The sequence below is a fragment of the Dunckerocampus dactyliophorus genome, chromosome 4, assembly GCF_027744805.1.
Source record: "Dunckerocampus dactyliophorus isolate RoL2022-P2 chromosome 4, RoL_Ddac_1.1, whole genome shotgun sequence".
Classification (NCBI taxonomy): Eukaryota; Metazoa; Chordata; class Actinopteri; order Syngnathiformes; family Syngnathidae; genus Dunckerocampus; species Dunckerocampus dactyliophorus.
Window position 1 is genome coordinate 36,621,607 of NC_072822.1, and position 20,536 is coordinate 36,642,142.

Here is a 20,536-nt window from a genome sequence, read left to right on the forward strand (position 1 = left end):
TTTCTTTTCCAAAAGAGGAAGCTTTAAGACAACAATGGACAGAGAGACAGATGGACGCCCACCTCGAGTTCTGTCCTTTGCAGTGATCGTTTCACTGATGAATGCTGTGAAGGAACACCTTTACAAGAAGCATTAGGCTTCAAAGTACGCTATAAACGCATTTTGAAAAAGGTTCCTATTCCAGCAGTACGCAGTAAAAAAAGACAAGAAGAACGACATCAAAGTTGCCACAGAAGAGAGTACTTCATTTCTTGTTTACATAATGTCTTCTAAACACCATTCCATGATAGTGACAAGGCTTTAAAGCGTGATACATGTCATATAAACATCTTTTGTTCACTGTGGGAGGCGGGGGCTGCGACGGCGACAGTGTAAATAAGTTAAAACAATAATTGAAGGATAAGCAACTCCAGAGTACTTTATATAACCATTCTGTGTTCTAAGTCCATGTTCCGCAATCATCTCCCGTCTTTTCTCCTCGAAAACTATTGATACATGGCTCAAATCTTGGCTGTAATGACTGAAAACATCCTCTGTCTCGTACGCCGCCATGTTTGTTTACCTGAGTGATAGTACTCCGATGGCGTCACTTCCGGAAATGAGGCTGAATTGTGAGAGCTAGCTCGTAATGGATGGCGCCGTCAACTACAAATGTCATTTTTGCGAATTTACCGTTCGGTTTCAAAAATGGAACATTGGAGAACATAATTGCAAACAATATGTAATATATTCAAGCAATACTGATGAATCATGTCAGCTGCCTTTTAAAGGTTCCATCATCTAGTATTTTTCACGTTTCACAACATTTCACAAACTTTAAACAAATGTTAGAAGCACACTCCTGATCAAAAATTTAAGACCATTTGAAAAATGGCAAGAAAGTACATTTTGCACTGTTGGATCTTAAGGGCGCCATTGGGACCACGGGACCATTCTCGGCCCAAATGAAGGTTGTTACTGGTGCCGAGTGCAGTCCAATCAGACGCCATCTGCCAGAGAAGGCTGTTAAGAAGAAGAAAAAAGCATTTTTGGAATTTGCAGGAGAGCACCAAACACGGGACATTGAAAGGTGGAAGAGAGTTTTATTCTCCCGGTCCAGATGGCTTCCAACGTTACTGGCATGACAAGGAGATCCCACCTGAGATGTTTTCCACTCGGCACAGTGGAGGGGGCGCCATCATGACCCTTCAATCGAGCTTCAGGTTGTGCAGGGGTGTCAAACGGCAGAAGGCTCAATGGAGATGTTGCAGGGGGGGCATCCCTCATGACTGACAGCCCTCGTCTGTGTGGTAATGACTTCACAAAGGACTTCTTCCAGAGGAATAAATCACTCTTTTGGACCGTCCTGCGTGTTCCCCTCATCTAAATCCAATGGAGAACATTTGGGGGTGGATTTACAAAAATGGACACGAGTTCCAGACAGTGGATGCCCTCCGTGAAGCCATCTTCACCACCTGGAGCAACATTCCCACTAGCCTCCTGGAAACATACCCAAACTATTTTAGTGTTTTTTTTTTAGCTGTGGTCTTAAACTTTTGATCAGCTGATGAACAGCCTGTTTCACTTGAATGCAATAAATTGCTCCCATTGCTTCTTTTTGCATCTTCAAGCTCTATTTAGAAGCTCCAACGGTGCAAAATGTCCTTTGTTGCAACTGGTTTTAACATTTGGATCATGCAAACATTTAGACAGCGAACATGCCGTGTTGTGTGTCTGTGGCTTTAACGCTCATGAGCTTTGTTTGTCTCCAACAAGTCTCCACCTTTGACACGTGCCCCGATCACCTGCACTTGTCCAATGTAACACATGCCATATATCACATAGAACAACATAACAATAAGGAGCGGCACAGGAAGACACAAACGTTAGCAACGCTAGGATAGCTATGTGATGCTGAAGTGCTAACATTACACTCCCATTTTACCAGCGGCATCATGCTAGGTGGTCTATTTGCTGAAGGAAAACAAAATGATGATGGGAGGAGCTGACTGATCGTTTTAAGATGTGTAGCGAAGCCTGTTTTATTTTTTTTTTTTTATTATTAAGTTGTCCTCTATGACCATGAGGAAAGAGTTTTTCCTTTCATGACAAGCGAGGGAGAGGCTCTAGGGAGGCACATAATTGTTATGACATCATTAAAAAGTGAATTTTGCATCATGGGGGGCTTTTGAAATATTTCATAGGAATGATCCACAGTGCTGGAAAGGGTGAGCATCTGTTGAACAAAATGTGCCAGGAGCCGTGACTCACTTTGGGTGCGTGATGGGCACCTCCAGGATGAGGTCTTCGGGGATCTCAAAGAGTTCGGGGTCATTGCCGTTGGCTTGCAGCAGGAGGGGCAGAACGTCAAAGCGACCCTTGGGAGCCTTCCACCCCAGCTGGATGCAGATCTGGCGAGCACAAGCCACACGTAAGTCCAGCACACCTCGGTTCGTCTTGCCTCATCCGTCCCCCGCCGCCCACCTCGGTGAGTTCCACATTGGCAGGATCTCCCAGGATGTGTCCGTCAGGCTGCTTGTACCCGGCGTAACGGATCAGCTGACTGTTCCACACTCGGAAGTCGTGTTTACCGTCCGTCCTCTGAGGGAATATGGTAATGGCTGACCTGAAAAGCAAAAAGTGGAAACAGTTTATCATCCTCTTAACGAGAAAGTAGAAGTCATTCATAATGTATTCCCATGATTACTTGAAGCCTGCATTGGATTTGGAATGATTGTTAATGACGTGAGCCACAGCCTTGGATCGTTCTCATTATATGACCTTGACTAGCGGGTGGAACAATATTCCTAATCACATTTCTCATACGGACCATTTGGTACAGTATAGATTATGTAAGGAACAGGAAGTATTGTTCCACACCTACTCCGTAAACAAACACAGCGCAGCCTAGCTAGCCAGCGATAGCGCCAAGGAGAAATCAGAGCTTGAAAACCATCTTCCATCGTGAACATCAGATCTAAACTGGGGGAAAAATGATGTTGAATATGTTTCCTGATAATAAGTGGATGATGTATTAGTAACAAAATGATGCCACATAATTTGAGAGAAATGAAAATGATCACCCTATAGAGGGGGGAAATCAAAGACACCCCAAAAATGAAAGTGAAAAAATGATGCAGCACACTGGTCCATTTTGCCAAAATGTCATTGTAGCAACTCAAAATCATTCTCAGTAGTTTGTGTGGCCCCCACATGCTTGTACGCATGCCTGACAACATCGGGGCATGCTCCTAATGACACTACGGATGGTGTCCTGGGGGATCTCCTCCCAGATCTGGACCAGGGCATCACTGCGGTACCTGGACGCATGGAGGAGATTCCAGGAGACAGGTAGTTACTACCGGAGAGCTGGACAGGGCCGTAGAAGGTCCTTCAACCCTCAGCAGGATTTGTATCTGCTCCTTTGTGCAAGGAGGAACAGGATGAGCACTGCCAGAGCCCTACAAAATGACCTCCAGCAGGCCACTGGTGTGAATGTTTCTGACCAAACAATCAGAAACAGGCTCCATGAGGGTGGCCTGAGGGCCTGACGTCCTGTAGTGGGCCCTGTGCTCACTGCCCAGCACCGTAGAGCTCCATTGGCATTTGCCATAGACCACCAGAATTGGCAACTACACCACTGGTGCCCTGTGCTCTTCCCTGATGAGAGCAAGTTCAACCTGAGCACATGCGACAGATGTGACAGGGTCTGGAGATGCCGTGGAGAACGTTATGCTGCCTGCAACATCATTCAGCATGACCGGTTTGGTGGTGGGTCAGTGATGGTCTGGGGAGGCATATCCCTGGAAGGACGCACAGACCTCTACAGGTTAGATAACGGCACCCTGACTGCTATTAGGTATCGGGATGAAATCGTTCGACCCATTGTCAGAACCTACGCTGGTGCAGTGGGACCTGGGTTCCTCCTGGTCCACGACAATGCCCGACCTCATGTGGCTAGTGTATGCAGGTAGTTCCTGGAGGATGAAGGAATTGATACCATTGACTGGCCCCCACATTCACCTGACCTAAACCCAATAGAACACCTCTGGGACGTTATGTTTAGGTCCATCCGGCGCCGCCAGGTTGCTCCTCAGACTGTCCAGGAGCTCATTGATGCCCTGGTCCAGATCTGGGAGGAGATCCCCCAGGACACCATCCGTAGTCTCATTAGGAGCATGCCCCCACGTTGTCAGGCATGCGTACAAGCACGTGGGGGCCACACAAACTACTGAGAATCATTTTGAGTTCCTACAATGACATTTTGGCAAAATGGACCAGTCTGCTGCATCATTTTTTCACTTTCATTTCTATCAAATTATGTGGCATCATTTTGTTACTAATACATCACCCACTTATTATCAGGAAAGATATTCAACATAATTTTTCCCCCAGTTTAGATCTGTTGTGTTTTCGAAGTGTTTCTCTGATTATTTTGAGCAGTCTATATATATATATATACATATATATATATAATATGTCATTTAATTGAACATAACATAGCATAGCACATGTATTATTTTTATGATTACACAATATAACATATATAATTTTACATAATTTTTTTTATGATGTTCACCACAGATATATTTTTATTAGATAGAAATAGATATAATTTTATTTAACATAACAAAACAAAACATAACATAGCATATATTTCTTATTTTCTATGATAACATAACATAAACATAACATAACATAACATAACATAACATGACATGACATGGCATGGCATGGCATGGCATGGCATGGCATGGCATGGCATGGCATAACATAACATAACATAACATAACATAACATAACATAACATAACATAACATAAACATAACATAACATAACATATATCTTCTTGGCTAGGCTTCGCAAACGAAGATTTTAGGGGCATTGACCACGTCTAGCACAGGTGCGCTGGTGGCTGACAAGGCCGATTCATGACAGGCACACTCGGCCACAGCGGGGGCAGGGAAATGATGAATCTGGAGCTGGTGCTGTGACTGCACGGTTCATTCTCCTACTGCGCTTCTCTTCGATGGCAGCTCTACGGTTGCGCTCAAAGGAGGAGACTGACTGGTGGACAGCGCGCCGCCAAGCCCCTCAGTCAGCAGCTAGGACTGACCACTGTCGATGGTCGATGTGGCAGATCCACAGGGATTTTTTAAAAGAGTCTTTGTACCTCTTCTTTTGGTCCTCCTCTGTCACGGTGCCCAGTGGAGAGTTCACCATAGAGGACGATCTTGGGTAGGCAGTGATCCTCCATTCTGGAGAAGTGTCATGCCCAGCGTAGCTGCGTTTCCAACAGCATAGCCTCGATACTGGTGATCCCCGCTAGTTGAAGTACTTCAGTGTTTGTGCTGTAGTCACTCCCGTGAATGCTGAGGATGGAACGGAGACACCGTTGATGGAAAAACGTTGCAGGAGTCGTAGGTGGTGTCTGTAAGTGACCCATGACTAGGAGCCGTAAAGGAGGGTGGTTAGTACCACAGCTCTGTACACGCTGATCTTTGTGGCTTTCTTCAGGTGTTTGTCGTTCCAGACATGACTATGGAGTCTGCCGAAAGCACTGCATGCCTTTGCCAGTCTGTTGTCCAACTCTTTGTCGATTCTTGCATCGGAGGAGATGATGCATCCCAGGTAGGTGAACTGTTGGACTGCCTTCAGATTTGTCTCACCAATTGTAATGTGTGGTGGACAGTACGCTTCCTGGGGGGGCGGGCTGATGGAGAACCTGTGTCTTCTTCAGACTGACTTCGAGAAGAGCTAGGATGCCACTGCGAAGCAAGATGTTAAACGTTGCAGGGAAGTCTCTGTGTGGGTTACGAGGGCGGCATCGTCAGCAAAGAGTAACTCCCGAATCAGTTTCTCTAGGGTCTTGGTGTGGGCCTGTAGGCGTCGTAAGTTGAACAGGCTACCATCAGTGCGGTATCGAACATAGATGCCATCTTCGTCACCGAGGTCATCCATGGCCCGTTGAAGCATCATGCTGAAGAAGATAGTGAAGAGAGTTGGTGCGAGGACGCAGCCCTGCTTCACGCCATTGATGATCGGGAAAGGTTCCGAGAGGTCGTTGCTGTTTCTGACCTGACCACGCTGATCTTCATGCAACTGCATAACCATGCTGAAGAACTTTGGGGGACAGCCAAGACACTCCAGGATCTGCCACAGGCCTTTTCTGCTCACGGTGTCAAAAGCCTTTGTCAGGTCTACGAAGGTGACGTATAGACCCTTGTTTTGTTCACAGCATTTTTCTTGGAGCTGTCTGAACACGAAGATCATGTCAGTGGTACCTCTGCTTGCTCTGAAGCCGCACTGGCTCTCTGGGAGGTGGAGTTCGGCCACAGCTGGTACCAGTCTGTTGAGGAGAACTCTTGCTAGGATTTTGCCCGCGTTGGAGAGGAGCGTTATACCCCAGTAGTTTGAGCAGTCAGACTTTTCCCCTTCGTTCTTGTACAAGGTGATGATAACAGCATCTCGGAGGTCTTGCGGTAGCTTTCCCTGTTCCCAACAGCATAGGAAGAGGTTGTGAAGTTTGGAGTGCAGTGCTGCTCCTCCGTTATTTCAAATGTCTGGTGGGATTCTGTCAATGCCTGCAGCCAACCACACTTCAGCTGGTTTGTGGCTTTGATGACCTCGTCGAGGGATGGCGCTTCAACCAGCTCATCTTTAACAGGCTGCTGCAGAATCTGTTGGGTCGCAGATTCGTCGACAGAGCGGACGGCACTGAAGAGGGTCTGGAAATGTTCTGCCCATCGGTTCAAGATGGACGCCTTATCTGTGAGGAGTGCCTGGCCATCCGTACTGCGCAGGGGACCAACAACTTGGTGCGAAGGGCCGTAGACTGCCTTTAACGCTTCATAAAATCCCCTGTAGTCGCCAGTGTCCGCGCAAAGCTGGGTTTTCTTTGCAAGGTTGGTTCACCATTCATTCTGGATGGTTCGCAGCTTGTGCTGGAGGTTGCTGAATGCAGAACGGAAGGCAGTTTTCTTCACAGGGCACGATGGTTGTGCTAGGTGGGCCTGGTGGGCAGATCTCTTCTTCGCCAGCAGTTGTTGGATTTCTTTGTCATTCTCGTCGAACCAGTCCTGGTTCCTCTTATGGAGAACCCTAAGTCCACCTCACAGGACTGTAAGATGGTGGTTTTCAGGTGGGCCCAGAGCATTTCAGGACAAGGATCTGTGAGGGAATCTGAATCTTCCAACTTCGACTGAAGATTGGACTGGAAGACGGCTCTCACTTCAGCTGACTGGCAGTCAACCTGGAGTTTCCTCCTAAGGGGACCTCCTTGTTTTGGCTTGGGCTTGAAGTGGAGGTAGAGCTTGCACCGCACAAGACGGTGGTCTGTGTGACATTCTGCGCTGGGCATGACTCTGGTGTGTAAATCGTCTCTGAGGTCTCATTTGCGCATTAGGACATAGTCTAGGAGGTGCCAATGTTTGGACCGAGGATGCATCCAGGTTGTCTTGAGACTGACTTTCTGCTGGAAAATGGTGTTGGTGATTGTAAGCTGCAGCTCTGCACAGAGTTCCAGCAAAAGAAGCCCGTTATCGTTGCAGTTCCCAACGCCGTGTTTCCCGAGAAGACCTTTCCAGGTCTCTGAATCACGGCCCACTCTGGCGTTGAAGTCCCCAAGGATCATAACCTCGTCATCTGAAGGGGTGTTCCGTACTTGATGGCGCAGGTGTGTGTAAAATTTGTCTTTTTCCGCAGGGTCCGCTTGAAGGTTCGGAGCATACACACTGAAGAGGGTAAAAAACTGCTTCTTTCTCAGTGGTAGGCGCATGGGGATGATGCGGTCGGAGTGACCTGATGGTAAATTCTCCAGCTTTGAGGCAATGGTATTCTGGATCATGAAGCCGACGCCTGAAAGGCGTCGTTCTCCTTGGGGCTTGCCTGACCAGTAGAGAGTGTTGCCTGCTCCCTGTTCTATGCGGCTGCCTGTGCCTGGGAAGCGGACTTCGCTGAGGGCGGCGATGTCGATGTTCAGGCGGGAGAGTTCATGTGCAATTAAGGCAGAGCGTCTTTGAGGACAGTTGCTCTCTGCTGTGTCTAGCATAGTCCTGATATTCCAGCATGCCAGATTAAGTGCAGATGCACCTTTAGAGGCAAGGTGCAGAACCACTGGAAGTTCTTTTACCGCTTGGGAAGATGCCCGTTGACTGCGGCTAGCCAACTGAGTGGAATGAAGATGAGCTTTGTTTAGGCCACCTTTTCTAGGCCCGTCTCCATACGGAGCAAGCAGTGCTGTCCCTAAAGAGGGCTGCTTGGTCATTCAAGGTGCTGCCGAATGTTGTTGTCATCTCCGGGTCAACAATCAGACGACCAATATCCTGAACCGCCTGCATGCGGGATTGAGACTGCGTCTTCCAGTGACATCTTTCACTTCCATCACTTTCATCTTTCTTTCACCGTGTTAGCCCCTTTCCCATCGCTACAGGACTTGGAAGAGTTGAGGTAGTAAAAAGGGGCGGGGGATTAGGAGGGTGAGAGGACGTGGAGCCTGTCCCTAGGGCCTGCGCAAAAGGATTTTTTGTAGGTGAGAGACGGTGTGCGCATACCGTTTCCCACCCTATTACACCCAGGGTTCATCTGTCGTGGCCTAGCAAGCTGGGACGGCGACAGCAAGGTCCTCGGGTCATAGATTTTATATCGGACTGTCCTTGTCCTAGATGGACTGCCAACCAAGGCTGTCTACCCTGAAGTGCGGTAGAGGTATGTGCTATACATGACCTAGTCTGAAAGCATCAAGAAGACTCATAACAGACCGTGTTCCGGGAGGAACTGCTTGGCCAAGGATGGGGTGATCAGCACTGATGAAATACCTCTACTACCCCCCTAACATAACATAACATACTGTAACATAACATAACATAACATAACATAACATAACATAACATAACATAACATAACATAACATAACATAACATAACATATTTATTATTTTTGGAATGAATTACCTGCACTTTTTTATGCTGAACTTTAGAAATCCTGAGCGGTGTTTACACAAAAGCTAAGCAGTTTTATGTTGCGTATTTTGCTCCTTCCTGTCCACAAGGTGACCATGAAAAATGCCATTACAAATGCAGCACATACATTCCAGCGCTAACAAATAGAGATGGGATCATATTTGAACTTGTTAGGAGATGAGATGATTGTTTTCAGGTGTACACTCCAGGTTGCAAAGGTGCTATTTGGTTGTTGCTTGGAGAAGACCAGCTGCTGCTTATCAAAAGAAGTCGACCTCCTGAAGGTCAGGAGACGCTGACTAACAGGTCTGCAACAAGATGAAGTGTCACATGCGATTAGGAGTCTGCGGACAGAAAGCCAGTTCTTCTCGCCTCCTCGCCCGGCGAGCGCTGACAAACTGACGGTTAGAGTCGGAGGCGGCGTTAAGCAGTCGGAGAGCGAGCGGAGACAGATGAAGGCAGTGGGTCAAGTCCGGGCAGATGAAGACGTGCTTACCTCAGGTTGCCCTTGTTGGTGGCGTACTTGATGTGGTTGCAGATGTAGTTGTACATTCCGTGAGCTGTTGTGCAATCCCTCGCATCAAAAACCTGCAATGACCACGTCGTCCATTGACGATATGCTCGTCTTTTTCATGACATGACATCACAGGCACCGTGTGCCGATATTACACCTGCAGTTTGGACCACTGGATTCTCCCCACACAGCGGGCGGCGTTCCTCCAGGCGTGCTTGGCTCCGTATATCAGCTCCGTGTCCTTGAGCTGGTACGCTCCGGATGCCTCGATCTCTTTGGTCACCTCCTCCAGCCGGTCCGTGTGGGCCTTGGAGCCGTACCTGTGACGTACCCGTATCAATTGTTAGAATTATACAACATATTATTATATAGAATTTTATTTAACATAACATAGCATAGCATAGCATAGCATAGCATAGCATAGCATTTATTATTGTCTATGATTATACAATATAATATATATATTATTATATAGATATTGTAACTTAACATAAGTTCAATTTTTAAACTTCATTTAAATGGTTTAATACAATTAAGCTATGATTAAAATAATAAAAATATAATTTTTATTTTCAAAATGTATTAAAAAAAATGATCAATATGTCATAGTTGATAACATATTGGAGTCCAAAATTAAATGTAACAAAGTAAAATTATTCAATCAAATTGAAATGTTTAATAGAATTATTAAACAAATAAGTACTAGACAGGGAACAGGAAGTATTGAATAGAAAGTATATAATAAGTCATCAAAAAAATACCAACATATTTCATATTGGGTCATCAAAACAAATTTGATAAATGAAAATGAAATCTGATCATTTTCAACATTTGGTGAAATGGTTGCATGAAAAAGTGCAGACAGGAAGTTGGCGGAGGTAACAATGCAAGGTGATAGCAGTGACTTTATAAAAAGCAGACTACGGGCCAAATTGCATAACAAAATGCTTTTTTTTTTCGCGCCTTGCCTTTTGATGGACGTGTAGTACTGGTCGATGAAGTCGGTGGCCAGAGGAAGGAGCTCCTCTTTGCTCCGCACCTCGTCTGGCTTGCGAGCGTGCAGGTTGGGCATCATGATCGAGCCGAGGCACACGTTCTCATTGCAGCTTGGCAGCTGCAAAGACAAACAACACGCAACGCACGGGCAGATTATGGCACACGAGTCTGCAAACAGCATCCGAGCTTCCTCTCAGAAACACAGAAGCATCACAGAAACATCCCCGAAGCGGAACGTTGCCACCTCCATGTTGGTTGCCGGGCTCATATTCAGCATTTCTTCAGTTATTCACGATGAACAGCATGACAATATACACTGTAAACCCCCCCAACTATTTTATTTTAATAACTTCATACAGTATTATTAGTCTTATTATTTTATCTACTTTTTATATTCATTATTTTAGCTTTAGATATACCAGTCATTTATTATATATATTTTTACAATCATATTACATATTTTTAAAATAATTTTAAAAAGTGATAATTTAGAAAAAGTGTTTGCTCCTTCCCTGATTTATTTTTTTTCTTGTTTCAGATCATCAAACAAATGTAAATATGAGTCAATGACAACACAACTGAACACAAAATGCAGTTTTTAAATGATTGCCCCCTAAAGCTAATAGCTGGTTGGGCCACCCTAATCAAACGTTTGCCATAACTAGCAATGAGTCTCTTCCGCGCCGTGGAGGAATTTTGCAGAATTGTTGTCATTCAGCCACATTGGAGGCTTTTCCAGCCTGAAGCACCTTTTTAAGGTCATGCCACAGCATCTCAATAGGATTCAGGTCAGGACTTGGACTAGACCACTCCAAAGTCTTCATCCATTCAGAGGTGGACTTGCTGGTGTGTTTTGGATCATTGTCCTGCTGCAGAACCCAAGTTGCTTTCAGCTTGAGGTCACCAACAGATGGCCGGACATTCTCCTTCAGCACAATTCATGCTTCCATTTATCACAGCAAGTCTTCCAGGTCCTGAAGCAGCAAGACAGCCCCAGACCATCACACCACCACCACCATATCTTACTGTTGCTATGATGTTCTTTTTCTGAAATGCGGCGTTACTTTTACGGCAGATGTAATGGGACACACACCTTCCAAAAGTTTAAACTTTTGAGTATTTTCCCAAAGGTCTTGGGGCTCATCAAGATGTTTTCTGGCAAAATGGGAGACGAGCCTTAATGTTGTTTTTGTTCAGCAGTGGTTTTGATTCTGGAACTCTGCCATGCAGGCCATGGATGGATTGGATGTGCTGTTGGGGTCATTTTGGGGTCACTCCTGGGAAGGTTCGCCACTGTTCCATGTTTTGGCCATTTGTGGATAATTGACTAATATTTACATTTGTTTGACGATGTGAAACATTGAGGTGTGACAAACATGCAAAAAAACAAGAAATCAGGAAGGGGCAAACACTTTTTCCACCAGTGTACATACACTGTACACACTCTGTCCTCAGATGAATGATTGATTACAACCATATTACAGTATTACAAGAAGGCATTTCTTCAAGTACAACTCACCACCTGCTGCTAGCCAATTAACGCCTTACCCCTCCTGGATACCACATACCCCCTGCAGTTGAATGAAATGAAAGTGTACAGTATATTATCATTCTGGTTTTCATAATAAAGCTATAAAGTCACAGGCCCGGAGGCAACCACGACTATTTGACACTCTTTGATGAGATCGCAGGCATACGATCGAGGCGGTGAGTCACGTATCGGACCGCATCCATGCACTTTGACAGAACCATGCGTAGACCAGAAGAGAGCGGACGCAAAGAGAACATTTCTCACAGTGGCCGCTTCAGCGGCTTTAACGTCAGCTGTCGCCTAGCCTCGTTATGCACGCCGTCAGCGGACGGAGACGGAGTGCTGGATGATAGGAATAACAGCGGGGTACTCTGACAGTGACCCACTGTCGCGTCTAAACTTGACTCGTCACACGGAAAACCCACACTGGCACTCTCTGAACATCGGCGACAGTGTCCAAAATTAACTTTTCCCTCATCGTCCAACCCGAACGAGACGCCGCGCGGCCAGTCAAAACACAAGGCGACGAAATAGAGCCAGGAAACATGGCCGACATACTTGAATATAATCTTCAGACGGGGATGCTGAGGAATGATTAGAGAGGAGTAGAGTGAGAGAAAAAAAAGGTGGGAAGTGTTAAAAATAAAAGCGAGAAATCGGCCTTTCATGGCGGCCAGCTGGCCCCTTTTCGAGGAAGATGGATGTGCCTCAAATGTGACGGCACGTGTGCCACAATAAATCCTCAGCATGCTATTAAAGGATGATTATGACGCTGCGCTTTATTCAGGGTGACTGAAGGGTGGTGGCTTTTGGCCTATAAAGAACTTGTTGCTTTATTTATGTTATCACCTCTGCTGGCAACGACGTGAGGTGGTTTCGTGTATCGCCGTAAACACATCTCATTGTGGAAACAACAGAAGGTAGCACCTGCAGTCATGTGAAAAACATAGGGCACCCCACACGATGTCTTCTATAATCTAAATACCCGGACTGTCACCAGTGCACGAGATTGGGTCCACGAGAACAATGAAAAATTAAAGCTGCAAGCAGCATTGAACGGGCCCTCGCCCTCTTAAGTCAGAGGGCGTAAGTGTTCCATTTGCTGTTGCCACTGGGTGGCGCTGAGACAAATTCAGGAAGTGACCTATGTATAGCTTCAAGGTGTTGTCGTCATGGTATGTGCCAATTATGATGAAGCTCTGACCTTGTGGAACTGAGTTATTCATGTTTACAGTTTAGTGGCCAATTGCCTGATTGATCATCAACGTTTGTTGCCATGTCCCGCCCACATCTTACCAAACAGCATAAAATCCTTTGCAATATATCATCGCCCGTCTGTCTGGTGTCCGTGATTTTCATTTGGGCTCATTTGGTCAAAGTGCCCTGGACTAGTTTGTTGAAATACAACCCCTTATTTTCCCCCTAAAATCACTGCCGGAAACCAAAAAGGCCAACTTCCTGTTTATTTTGGAACATAAGTTCTTGAGACATTTTTGTGCGTCCTGTCACGATTGACGTCTCCACCAAATGTCGTGACGATCTGCGAAATTGGTGGCAGGGACTAATTTTTTTCAAAATTTAAAGGGGGCGCTACTGAGTGAGTTTTGGGGGCTCGTGTTTGGGACCCCTGAAATATAAAATTTTTCGGCGGACCTGATGCGCTTGCAAATTTTGGTGTGTTTTCATGCATGTTAAGGCTCTCAAAAATTCAATTAAATCAGGAGCATAATAATAAGAACTAGAAAAGCACTCGCAGAGCGCAGGCCATAGTCCCACCCATATTTGATTTACAGCATAAATATTAGTCCTACATTTATTTGATCTACATATTTAGATTCCTTGACCATTAAAACATAGCATTAGCAATTGGATTCATAATGATATCAATATTGGTTTAGTAGTTACTCACAAAAATGTCATTTTCCGTAATGGCGGTTTTCTTCTGGATCTAGCTCCATAGCTTTGGAAGACACAACAAATATAGATTCCACGGTGTCTTGGCTATATAGAATGGTGTTTGTTGCATGTTTATAGCTTCATTTGTTGTCTTTCTGTAATGAAAATTCCAAAAAGTCTCCTATTTTTTTACATTTCCGGGCTCATCCTTCCATAGTATCTGGAATGATTCCATTAGCTGGATCAGTCTTCGATACTTTATAGAACCTGTTGGAAACTTTTCCCCAGTGCTCTGACCTTTTTTTTGTGGAGTTATAAGCACAAATACCGGAAATGGTCCCAGCTCGCAATGTTAAAGAATTCTTTATAAAATTCTTGGATCCAGACGTTTATCCGGACCACCCCCAAAATCTAATCAGTTCTTCCATGTCCCATTTCCGACAATTCCTGAAAATTTCATCCAAATCCATTGACTTATTTTGAACACAAACAAACAAACAAACAGACAAACAGATAAAGGCCAGCAAAAACATAACCTCCATGGCGTAGGTATGGAGAAGAAGAAGAAGAAGAAGAAGAAGAAGAAGAAGAAGAAGAAGAAGAAGAAGAAAAGAATAAGAGCAGTTTTGCTACATGCTTGGGTCCTAAATCTGACTGGACAAACAAACTTTTTGATTTCACTAAGTGCATATTGAAACGTTTATTGTCCAACAAATGGACGCTGAACATTATTGTCAACATTTTTTGAGACCAAATAAACAACTGTTCTAAGAGCAAATAATAGTACATCATAAAAATGCAATATTTCCTTTAATATGTCATCTTTCTGTAAAGTTGCAGAATTGGTTTTGTGTCATGTATTTTCTCACAGGCAATTCGTACAGTCTGCCAAACGTTTGCAGCATTTCTTGAAATGCTGGCTTTTCAAGTGTATTCAAGAGCAACATTTCTGGTTTTGCGCTGTAAGTTTGGATTTACTTTGCTGACCAAACGCCTCAGTAGGTGCAGGGATGTAATCTCTTTGTGATGGACGATTCAATTCAAATCCAGATACGTGGTTACGATGCGATCCAAAACTGATATATTTTAAAAACAGAACGATACAGATTCGATACAGTGTACAAACGATACGACTTGTACACTTTTTCAGTTGTAATGTTTGTTGATGTAGACATGAATGAAGTCAACTGTATAAAAGTGTCATTCTTACAGTATTTTCAAATGTACAAAATAACACATCCTAACGGCAAGCGTGCTGTAACTTTCAGGTGTAATGATTAAAAATAAACACTGTGACAGGGGGCCTGGCCTTCGCGGTGGCTCGCCCGGGGTGGCCTGGCTTGTGGGATGCCTGTGTCTGGTTCGCCTGCCTTTCCCTGGGGTGGCCCTCTGGGGCCTGTTGATGCCGGGGCTTGCGCCGGGGGGGCGGCTTGTGGTGCTTCCCCTGGACTGACACGTGCCGCGGGCGCCTCTGCGCTCTTGGGGCGGGTTCGGCGGTCTCCGGGGGGCGGTGCCGGTGCTTGTGGTTGCTGCGCTGCGGCGGCTGCTGGGACGCCGGGCCGACTGGTGGGTTGGGGCTTGGTCATGCTTGCGGGTACTGTGGGCCTGGGTGGTGGGGTGGGGGTGGGGGGTGTGTGCCCTGGGGCCGGGCCCGCTGGGAGGGCTTGTGCTCTGCCGGGCGCTTGGGCGTTTGTCGCCGTTGCGCTTTGTGCTCTGCTGGGCCGCTGTCTGTGTCCTCGCCTCCCCCGGTCTGTCTGCGAGCTTGTTGGGGGTGGGGCTCCGGTGCACGGGTGGTGCGCTGTCGGCTCTGGTGGCATGTGGCTGGTCTGGCTTCTGGTGGTTGGTGGGGTCCGTCGGTTGGTCTGCTGCGGGTCTCGCCTTCTCGGCTCTGTTGCTTGGCCTCCCTGCGGCTTGAGGTGCGGTGCTCCCCCTCCCTCTCCGGGGTTTGCTGGCCCGCGGGTGTCGGTTGGCGCTGTGTGGTGGTTCGCCTGGCTGCTCACCCGTTTTATCGCCCGCTTGCTCAGTTTCCCGCTTTCGTGTCGGGCAGTCGACCACTGTGTGTGTGCGTGTGTGTGTGTGTGTGTGTGTGTGTGTGTGTGTGTGTGTGTGTGTGTGTGTGTGTGTGTGCGCGTGCGTGCGTGCGTACATGTGCGTGCGTGCGTGCGTGTGCGTGTGCGCGTGCGTGGGTGCGTAGGAGTGTGTATGTGCGTGTGTGTGTACGTGTGTTTACTTTTATTTATTTATTTATTTAAGTTATTTATTTGGGGGGCGGGGAGCATACAGGGGTTTGCTCCGTGGGGTCGGGTGCTGGGTGATACATCTCTGCCGCCCGTGCCTCCGCCGGGTGGATGGAGGGTGTGCCTCCTGCATCCCTGGGCGGGGCGGCCCTGTGTCGGGGGTCGGGCGGGGGTTGGCCCGGGGCGGGGCGGGCCGGGCTCCGCTCCCTGGGGGTGGGGGTGGCGGTCGGGGGGGATTGGCGCTTCCGGCGTGGGCGGGCTTCTTTCCGGTTGTGGGGGCGTCTCTGGGCCTGCCGGTTTGTGGCCCCCGGTACTCGTCTGCCTTTGCGGGGTGTGATCTCTCCCTCGTCTCGGGGGTTGACTGTCCTCCGGCCCTCCGGTGCCCTGTCTTTGGCTGGGATTACCTCTCTGCGGCCCCTTGCTGGTCTTCCCGGGGGGGATGGCCCTCTGGGCTGGCTCTTGGGGCGCTGATCTTTGTGCTGCCTGCCCCTGTGGGCCTGGTGGCCTTCTGGCGGCGAGGGCTCGGCCTGGCTATTTGGGGTGGGGCTCTCTGGGAGGTGGAGTGCGGTCCCTTTCCGTTCATGCATTCTCAGTGACAATTACACGCCCACACATTCTTCTATCATAGTTCATCATTTCATGACTACTATTATGTGTGACTGTTTCAATGCAGTATTATCATTGTGATCACTATCATAGTTCATCATTTCATTACTACTATTATGTGTGACTGTTTTAATGCAGTATTATCATTGTGATCACTATCATAGTTCATCATTTCATGACTACTATTATGTGTGACTGTTTCAATGCAGTATTATCATTGTGATCACTATCATAGTTCATCATTTCATTACTACTATTATGTGTGACTGTTTTAATGCAGTATTGTCATTGTGATCACTATCATAGTTCATCATTTCATTACTACTATTATGTGTGACTGTTTCAATGCAGTATTATCATTGTGATCACTATCATAGTTCATCATTTCATTACTACTATTATGTGTGACTGTTTTAATGCAGTATTGTCATTGTGATCACTATCATAGTTCATCATTTCATTACTACTATTATGTGTGACTGTTTCAATGCAGTATTGTCATTGTGATCACTATCATAGTTCATCATTTCATTACTACTATTATGTGTGATTGTCATTGACAGCTTTGTCATTGTGGTTGTTGATATTGTTTTGTCCTTTGTCCTTATGTCCTTGTTTGTCTTTATAGTTGTCACAGACATTTATTTGCTGATGTCGTTCTGTATGTTACTGTTGTTCTGTTCTTGTTGTCACAATTGTTGTTGTTGCTGCTGTTGTCCTTGTCTCTTGTCTCTCTTTTTTTTTGTCCCCCTGTCATCCCCGCCCACCCCCCCCCACCCCCCCCGTTTTCTTTTCTCTTCTTCTCTGTCCCCTCCTGCTCCGGTCCGGTCGCTCGATATTTGCTTAATAACAAGCATCAAAGTCAAATAAATTCTGTATAACGGGGGAAGTGTATATCATACTTCTCCCTGGCAGAGTAAATCTGTTGAGCACTTGACGGCATTTAGATCTACAATTCTATCTGCTTTAAAGGCTGGACAGGACAGGGGGAAAGAAATAAAACTTAAAAAAAATAAATAAAAAAAATAAACACTGAAAAAAATTGTAAATAACTACATCAAATTTTATGTGAATGGATATTAATTTTGGAAATATGGGCATTATTTTATTCCAAAAAATAACATACAGCGGCTCTCATGTTGTTGCTCGTTTTGAGATACCCTGTGCGTGCCTCTGCAACCCATTCATCTCAGGATTTATAGCTGATTCTTATCCATCCAGGAGGCTTCTCCCCGTGTAACTGTATCGCTCGCTTGTCAAACCGGATATCCGGTCGCATCGGTTTATACTTCACAACTCGAGTAGGTATTGACTGTCAGAACAAAGGCTCTGCTGTAGTTTTTTTCTCAGATGGGAAAACCGGGTTGAGTGGACATGTTTGAGGTGGGCAAGTTAGTTGTGTTGCCTGTTATGCTGCTACCGCTTTCCAACAAATTCGCTTTTTTGCTTGTCGCTTGTTTGTCACACTTAAACACTTAAACATTTCAGACCATCAAACAAATTGAAATATCAGTCAATGACAACACAACTGAAAACAAAATGCAGTTTTAAAATTAAACTTGTTAAGGGAAACCTACATGGCCCTGTGTGAAAAAGTGATTGCCCCCCCCCCCCCCCCCCCATTAAAACGTAACTTAACTGAGATGAACTGAGATCTATCAGTGTGGAAAAGGTTAGAAAACAATTTCTAAAGCTTTGGGACTCCAGCCAACAACAGTGAGAGCCATTAACCACAAATGGCGAAAATATGGAACAGTGGTGAACCATCCCTGGAGTGGCCGGCCAACCAAAATGATCCCAAGAGCACAGCGACGACTCAGCTGAGAAGTCACAAAAGACCCCACAACAACATCCAAAGAACTGCAGGCCTCACTTGCCTCAGTTAAGGTCAGTGTTCAGGACTCCACCATAAGAAAGACACTGGGCAAAAATAGCCTGCATGGCAGAGTTCCAAGACCAAAACCACTGCTGAACAAAAACAACATTAAGGCTTGTCTCAATTTTGCCAGAAAACATCTTGATGATCCCCAAGACCTTCGGGAAAATACTCCCAATGTTTAACTTTTTGGAAGTCGTGTGTCCCATTACATTATACCAGCAGTAAAATATGGTGGTATGGTGGTAGTGTGATAATCTGGGGCTGTTTTGCTGCTTCAGGACCTGGAAGACTTGCTGATAAATGGAAGCAGGAATTCTGCTGAAGGAGAATGTCCGGTCATCTGTTGGTGGCCTCAAGCACCTCTGAATGGCTGAAGACTTTGGAGTGGCCTAGTCCAAGTCCTGACCGGAATCCTATTGAGATGCTGTGGCATGAACTTAAAAAGGCGCTTCATGCTGGAAAAGCCTCCAATGTGGCTGAATGACAATTCTGCAAAAAAAAAGGCCTAAAAAAAGAGACTCATTGCAAGTTATTACAAACACTTAATTGCAGTTGTTGCTGCTCAGGGTGGCATAGAGTGTTCAGTTGTGTTGTCATTGACTAATATTTACATTTCTTTGATGATATGAAATATTTAAGTGTGACAAATGTGCAAAAAAATAAAAAGAAATGAGGAAGGGGGCAAACACTTTTTCACACCACCGTATGCTTTTTTTGTCGTTCACAAACCTGCTTCATGCTGCTGCCGAGTGGTCTTTCAGGCAACAAGCTCCGCCACAGGCTGGCAGAGACGGCGTTATATAAAACACCCTCGTGTTATTGAGAGACGACTTTGCACTCGCACATGAGATGAGGCTTATTTGGAAGAGCGAGGCAACGGCAACAACAACATTCGCTGGTTTAACCAACGGCACAATTGCTGAAAGCACGCGGGAACTTCCTGGACGTCTTTCTGGTTGCCTGGTAACTGCTCTTTGTCAATAGTCGGACACATCCCTCCCCCGTTTGGAGGCCACGGTTGACACCTTGTATTGGATGGGAGTTCACTGGTTTGCCTGAAAAGAAAACCTCGGCGCCACTCTGCATTGCATTGAAGAAATGTTCCTTCTCACCTCACGTGCGTGGTAGTTTTCATCAGTAAAAGTTTCGCCAAGTACGCCGCCACATTCCCAGCTTGTTTACTGTGGACGTTAACTCGAGCCCCCTTTCCGTCCCTCGGAACTGTCTCTCTTGAGCAGTTTCCCCACCGTCAAATTCCGAAGCTGATCCCCTTCCCTCCTCAATTCGTCCCCGCGTTTTCTGCCACCTCACCTTTGCCGAGCCGTGGTGGAGAGTGTCGTTGTAGACGGTTCCGGACTCCCAGTTCTTGATCTTGATGAAGCGCGGGCACTTGGAGGGGCTTCCGTTCTGCAGCGACTTGGTGGGCGAGGTCTTTCCTGTGGCGGGGCTCTGCAGGGAGGACAGTTAAGAAGAAATCAGCACTTGGGGTGAAGTGGGCGAAGGGACGGGATGGGAAATTGATTGGCTTGTTTTTCTTTTGTGTGATCAGTTTGTGGCTCAGCTCAAATCTCTCCCCATCGACTTCCTCTTTTACTTTGGAGTCCATGATGAATCTAATCAGCTTCTAACCTTTCCAGTGGCCATTGACTGATGAGAGGCCTGCAATTTAACCCCGGCAGTCCTGCCAAAGATCACAGTAATCAATCGCACACCTTGAGCACTCATCAGGCATTGTTAGTCGCAGCGATGCAATCATCACGCTCATGCCGGATGGATCTCAAATACCTCGCTCGAGCTTCGCTGTCATTTCCTGTCCACGCAAAGAGCGAGCGACCTCGGGGTGGCGGAGGGATTGAATTGAGTTTGATTTTGCACATAGCGAGCAAAGAACCCACTTCCTGTCGGTTCAGGCTCAGATGTGACACATCGCTATCAGTA

General features: G+C 46.3%; 1 protein-coding gene across 3 annotated transcripts in view; it reads right to left on the reverse strand.

The window, feature by feature from the left end:
• The window catches only part of nos1 (nitric oxide synthase 1 (neuronal)), an 82,271-nt gene that overhangs the window by 40,607 nt on the left and 21,128 nt on the right, over window positions 1-20,536 (reverse strand). For all 3 annotated transcript variants that reach the window (XR_008570053.1, XR_008570054.1, XM_054773361.1), the window contains exons 4-9: window positions 19,910-20,047; window positions 10,422-10,567; window positions 9,611-9,773; window positions 9,436-9,527; window positions 2,464-2,605; window positions 2,251-2,390 (exon numbers count right to left, since the gene is read on the reverse strand). Coding sequence is in view for 1 of the 3 variants with exons in the window: in XM_054773361.1 (XP_054629336.1) it covers window positions 2,251-2,390; window positions 2,464-2,605; window positions 9,436-9,527; window positions 9,611-9,773; window positions 10,422-10,567; window positions 19,910-20,047 (821 nt within the window). In the remaining 2 variants the exon portion in view is untranslated. The remainder of the gene's footprint in view (window positions 1-2,250; window positions 2,391-2,463; window positions 2,606-9,435; window positions 9,528-9,610; window positions 9,774-10,421; window positions 10,568-19,909; window positions 20,048-20,536) is intronic.